The sequence below is a fragment of the Panthera tigris genome, chromosome C1 (assembly GCF_018350195.1).
Source record: "Panthera tigris isolate Pti1 chromosome C1, P.tigris_Pti1_mat1.1, whole genome shotgun sequence".
NCBI classification, from domain to species: Eukaryota; Metazoa; Chordata; class Mammalia; order Carnivora; family Felidae; genus Panthera; species Panthera tigris.
Genome location: NC_056667.1, coordinates 104463519 through 104469508, shown reverse-complemented (window position 1 = coordinate 104469508; position 5990 = coordinate 104463519). Strand labels below are relative to the sequence as shown.

Sequence of the window (5990 nt, the reverse complement as noted above, 5' to 3'; positions counted from 1 at the left end):
TAAGACTTTAGTAGCGGAAAGAAAAAGCCTCCGCCACAGAAGCAACAGCCGGGGCTCGCAAACCAGGAGCCTGGAAAGCAGCTAGGCAGCCATTAACAGGCCCACATCGGCGCAGCGGAAGAACTCGAGCCCACCAGCTCCAGCTCCCGGGTCGCCGTTACGTAACCCACCGCGTGCCCACCGAGTGTCGGAAGACCCCGCCCAGCCCTAAAGCCCCGCCCCTACCCCTACCGGCCGGTGAGGTGCCGTGCGCAGCTCTAGGGAAGCTTCCTCCCCTTTCCCCTTTTATGGGAGTACCTTTTTTTTTTTTTTAAAGATTTGCTGACGTCACCGAGTAGGACTGGCTCTGAAACCTTGATATAGGAGGCCCTCTCTCACTCCTTACTTCCGCTTCCTTCAACTGAGGAGTCAGGGCCTCCCCCATTTTTCTCACCCAGGAGGAGGAGGCGGCGGCGGAGGCAGCAGCAGCTTACGATGTTTGGCCTCAAGAGAAACGCTGTAATCGGACTCAACCTCTACTGTGGGGGGGCCGGGCTGGCGGCCGGGAGCGGCGGCGCCTCCTCTTCGGGAGGGCGGCTTGTGGCTGTGGGGAAGGAGGCCACGGCCCGGCGAGAGGTAGGGGGAGGGGAAGCCGGTGCGGTGATTGGCGGAAGCGCCGGCGCGAGCCCCCCAGCCACTCTCGCGCCCGACGCCCGGAGGGTCGCGCGGCCCTCGCCCATTGGTGCCGAGGGCCCCGACGTCACCGCGACCCCTCCGAAGCTGCTGTTCTTCGCGGCCACCCGCTGTGCATCGCCGCCTGAAAAGATGGAAGGCCCAGCCGCCGACGCCATCATGTCGCCCGAAGAGGAACTAGACGGGTACGAGCCAGAACCTCTGGGGAAGCGGCCGGCTGTCCTGCCTTTGCTGGAGTTGGTCGGGGAGGCCAGCAGTGGCCCCGGCACAGACGGCTCACTGCCCTCGACGCCACCCCCAGCAGAGGAGGAGGAGGACGAGTTGTTCCGGCAGTCGCTGGAGATTATCTCTCGGTACCTTCGGGAGCAGGCGACTGGCGCCAAGGACGCGAAACCACTGGGCGGGTCTGGGGCGGCCAGCCGAAAGGCGTTAGAGACCCTCCGACGGGTCGGGGACGGCGTGCAGCGCAACCACGAGACCGCCTTCCAAGGTAAGGGGGTTGGTTAGTCGCGGAGGCTGCGCTGCCCTGGTTCACCTGTCCCCGGACTCACCCACCGAATGGGGGTGGAAACCGAAAACAAGTCAGTGTTGAAACGACTCGCAATCTATTTCTGAAACCAGAATATTCTGGCCGTGAGTCATTGTTTCCGCCCATCTTAATTCTTGTGGAAATGGCAGCTCTGTTCAAAGCCCGGAAAGGGTGGGATGTCATTTTTCAGCTGGGGTCGGCCCGAGTTCTGTGGACCCCAAATAGCGATTTCCCCCGCCGTGGGTGGGCAGGCAGATCATGCGCCGGTTTAGACAAAGGAGGCCGTGAGAACCTGCATGCTTTTCTTCCTCTCAGGCATGCTTCGGAAACTGGACATCAAAAACGAAGACGATGTCAAATCTTTGTCTCGAGTGATGGTCCATGTTTTCAGTGACGGAGTAACAAACTGGGGCAGGATTGTGACTCTTATTTCTTTTGGTGCCTTTGTGGCCAAACACTTGAAGAGTATAAACCAAGAAAGCTGCATCGAACCATTAGCAGAAAGCATCACAGATGTTCTTGTAAGGACAAAACGAGACTGGCTAGTCAAACAAAGAGGCTGGGTAAGTTTGTTTTAAGGTCGAAGGGGGCCTTGGAATGGAAATGGAATGAAGGATTTTATAAAGAAGGTCTGGGGTTATCTCAAGCTTTTTATGATGCACAATTCAGGTTTCAGGCTCTAACTTACGGACCGGTTTGCCTAATACTGATTTAAGTAGTGGGCTCACAGAGATAGTGTGGTATGACTGTCTTAAATTCTTGCATCAAAAATCCCGGTTCTGTAGCCTGTTTTACTGGCTGTTGAAACTTTTGTTTTTGGTATTGTAATTCAGCTGGATACTCTTCTGTGGATACAAATTATGAAAAAATAAGAATCACTTGGGCGGATGATAGTAAACAACGTTTCTGTCTCTCCCCCCCCCCCCCCCCCCCCGCATTTGTCTTCTGCCGTCTGGTGTAAATATTTGGTTCATTATGTTTGGGGGGGAAACCTTAGATATTTTAATTCATCTTTCTTTATGAATAGTGTTTTTAAGCCATTGGAAACCCATACTTGAAAATGTACTTTTCTTTTTTGTTTTCTAGGATGGGTTTGTGGAGTTCTTCCACGTAGAGGACCTAGAAGGTGGCATCAGAAATGTGCTGCTGGCTTTTGCAGGTGTTGCTGGAGTAGGAGCTGGTTTGGCATATCTAATAAGATAGCCTTTTAAGTGCAATAATTGACTTTTAACCAACCCCAGGCACCAAAATCACATAACGACTGCTGTGAATCAAATGTATTTATGAAGTTGGACTTCAAGCTGTCCAGGCTGTAACCTCCAAGAGTTCTACTCTAGCAACGTAGAAAAGCAAGTGGCAAGAGGATTATGGCTAACAGGAATAAATACATGGGAAAAGTAGTCCCCCTTGAAGAGTCACTGTCTAAAGCAAGGTTCAATTTCAGCAACAGGCAAACTGGGGGGCCGTGGAAGAGGACTTTTAGAGTTAGTGAAGATGGTAGGCTTGAAGAGACTTGATTTCCTTGTCTAGAACAGGAGAGTGGCCAGTAGCCAGGCTAGTCATAGAGTCCATTAAATGTCCACTGAAATAATTAACTTCTTATAGTGTTAAAAGAGAAGCACTAACAATGGCAGTGATCTGTATAAAATGGATTTAAGCTACAGGTAATAGAACTATGACTAGAAGCCTCCGTACTGTACAACAGAGTGTGAAGGGAAGCTTTTTCTCTGCAATTAGCTTTTCCCAGGTGTACTTCTTGAATAGAAAGTCCAAGTGCTCAGGACTTTTTATACCTGTTCTACTTTGGCTTGGTTTGAGTGGTTTAGTTTATTAGCCTAGTAATGGCCAAGAATACTTGACTTAAGGCTCAATAATGACAATTGCAAATATGAAAATATCCTCAATTTTTAAGACAAAAACAACTTGTAAATGTATTTGTCTGTAAAAATTGTATATATTTTTACAGAAAGTCTATTTGAAATGTAAAGGGATGAAAAGTCTCAAAATACATTAATTTTTTCATACCCGTTTGAAATTTCCAACTTCTGTAGTTAGGAATCTATTTCTTACAGCTTTTCTATTCTAAATTTTATCCTGGTCAGTTATAGATTGTATACAGAACCAGTTGATGTAAGTGTATGCAACTTGGTTGTAGTGGAACAATTCTGATTCATAACTGTGCAGACTTTAATTTTCCTATCTGATTTTGGTAAGTATTCCTTAGATTTTTTTTTTTAACTGCGATTGAAAAATTGAATGGAAATTCATCCTTTCACTTCATTACATGTAGGTTTTCAATAAGTGAGTCAAGGTGGAGTTTTAAGTTTGGTGGGCGGTGCCGGCTGGTGACTTAGAAATAATGGGTTCTGATTGGGCAGCTACTCATTTCAGTTCTTTCCATTTGAGTTAATTTACTGGTGAAATTTAAATTGAGTTTATGAGCTCATCTTCAAAGCTTTTACTAAAAGATTTTCAGCTGTTCCAAATGGGACTTACTAGCAGTATGTGTATAAAAAGATCACATCAGGTGTATGAGAGACATTTGATCCCTTGTTTGCTTAATAAATTGTAAAACGGCTTGGAAAAGCAGGCTTATAGTCTAACCATGGTGCTATTATTAGGCTTGCTTGTTAAACACAGGTCTAAGCCTATCAATAAAACAAATACTTATGTTTCATTTCTATTAATGATTCCCAAACTTTGTTCAAATTTTTGCATTGGCATCTCTTTGGATTTCAGGCTTGATGTTTTATCAAACTTTTTATTTTCTATACTTCCTTGAAGTATTTGCTGCTTGTTCTCCCTGTACAAATAGTTATATCAATTCACCATGCCATCTCTGAACTCCTACTGGCCCTTTTAGTTTTTGGCACTATGAACCCTAAGTAACCCCCCAGGAGACCACAGACCTTCATCCCTAATGAATTTTATCCTTGGGAGGTGGTAGGTAGTACAGTGGGTGCCATGACCATGAGAGACATATGGTGGAGGAGTCCCTTTTCCTTTGGTACCTTTTCAGTTACTGCTTTATCCTATCTTTGGGGGAAAAGTTTTTAAAGTCCCTTTAGGAATTTTCAGAGAAGGGGGACAACAAATGGTGTGACTTTCTCTAGGTTCCTTTATGTTTGAAAAAGCTCATTTAAAATTACAGAAAGGGATGGGTTCTGTTAGACCTCAGAGTTCTATAAAAACTGGTAAACTGAAGAAAGCTTCTGTAGTAGATCTAGGGTCATTTGAAAGCTTCATCCTTGGAACGTAACCTTTGGTCTGTGGACTCCAGATGAAAACAGGCATGAATAAAATGACTAAGAATGTAATAAATAGGGAGGGATTGCCCTGCCTGCCCATCCTTGAGCCATAAGGTCATCTAGCTAGAGCTATTTTTACCTATGTATTTATCGTTCTTGATCATGAACCACTTATTTATGTCATGTCTATCTCTAAGGACCTGAAAGCACTTTATGTAGTTTTTAATTAATCTGAAGATCTGGTAAAGGTGACTAAAAGGCCTGTCTCCCCATATCCACTTGTGGAAATAAGCGCATAGATGGAGATTGGTGGAGTTTAGGGAACCCACCCCAATTTTCTAGGTGTGACTGCTGAAATGTAGAGAAGGATCTTAGTTGAAACTTTGGGTCAGGGGCTTGGAGGGCTTAGCCCAAGTGCTTTGGGGAAGGTTGGGTGGTTTTGTAGGGAGAGGAGGCACGTGTCCTCAGTGCTGGCTAGCTGCATAGTTCAGGCAAATCCTCCAGAATGGAAGGGGAGGGTTGTGTGGAAAGCTGGCTCTCAGCAACTTGTCTTCTGTCTCTCAGGGAAAACATGCAGTCCTGTAGTGTCCGGGCACACTCTGTTGGGGGCAAACATCTTGGTTCTGGTTAAAGAGCTCATGCTATTGACAGCTGTGCCAGGAAGGGTTAGGACCAACTACAAATTAACATGGGCTGTAAAATGTAGTGTGTTTCCCTAACTTCCTGTTTTTCCTGAGAAGAAAATAATAAACCTTTTATTCAAATGCAAGGTGTGGTATGGGTGTTTTCTAATCGATGATTGTCTTCCCCCCACTTAGGCCTTTTTAGGGAAGTCAGCTGAGCAAATAAGTATAGGTGAGTTGACCAGCAAAAGCCCCATAAAGCTAATTTGCTCAGGCAAAGGATAGTTCCCTTCAGAGTAACCATTTCATTGAAATCAGGGGTGTTGGGTTTTGAAATGTATTACTGTGGTACTTTGGAGTAATTCTTCTACATTTTAAGCGAGAATCAAAAATCCTGATTTTTCTTTTAGTCACCATGTGCTGGTATAATTTTGAGGTAAGCTGTTTCGTTGCTGCATTTACTGTATCTCCCATCTCAACCTTTTCAGATGAAGGAGCTAGAAGAATTAACATCCACAGTTTAAGAGTTTTGATAAGATTCTTGGTACTGTTTCAGTACTTTTCCCCTTTCCTCTCTCAAAAAGGAAGTGGAGAGTAAGCACTTAAATTTCAGAAACTCTATCTTGTCTTCAACTACCTTGAAAGAAAGGGAGCTGAATCACCATGGCAATGTGCAAATATGAAGTTTGCATATTGGTTTTAAAAGCCTTGAGCACCGGATGCCAATTGTACGAACAGGATTCTGTGCTTTTGTGCACTTAGAAGCACATTTCTGCTTAGAAGCTCCTCTTTTTCTGGAGTCTGACTACCAGAAGAATGCAACTTTTTATCCTTACAAAGAAAGCGGTTACATACTAATGCACTCCTAAGCAGAAAATTGAGGGGAGGGTACCTTAGGACCCAAGGGCCCAAATCTTG

General features: G+C 45.3%; 1 protein-coding gene across 1 annotated transcript; it reads left to right on the top strand.

Moving 5' to 3' along the window:
- Window positions 1–381: 381 nt before the first annotated feature.
- Window positions 382–5218, top strand: MCL1 (MCL1 apoptosis regulator, BCL2 family member). The gene is made up of 3 exons (XM_007088067.3): window positions 382–1162; window positions 1517–1764; window positions 2288–5218. The coding sequence occupies exons 1-3, from the start codon at window positions 475–477 to the stop codon at window positions 2402–2404; spliced, it is 1053 nt and encodes a 350-aa protein (XP_007088129.2). The 5' UTR covers window positions 382–474; the 3' UTR covers window positions 2405–5218.
- The last annotated feature ends 772 nt before the right edge of the window (window positions 5219–5990 follow it).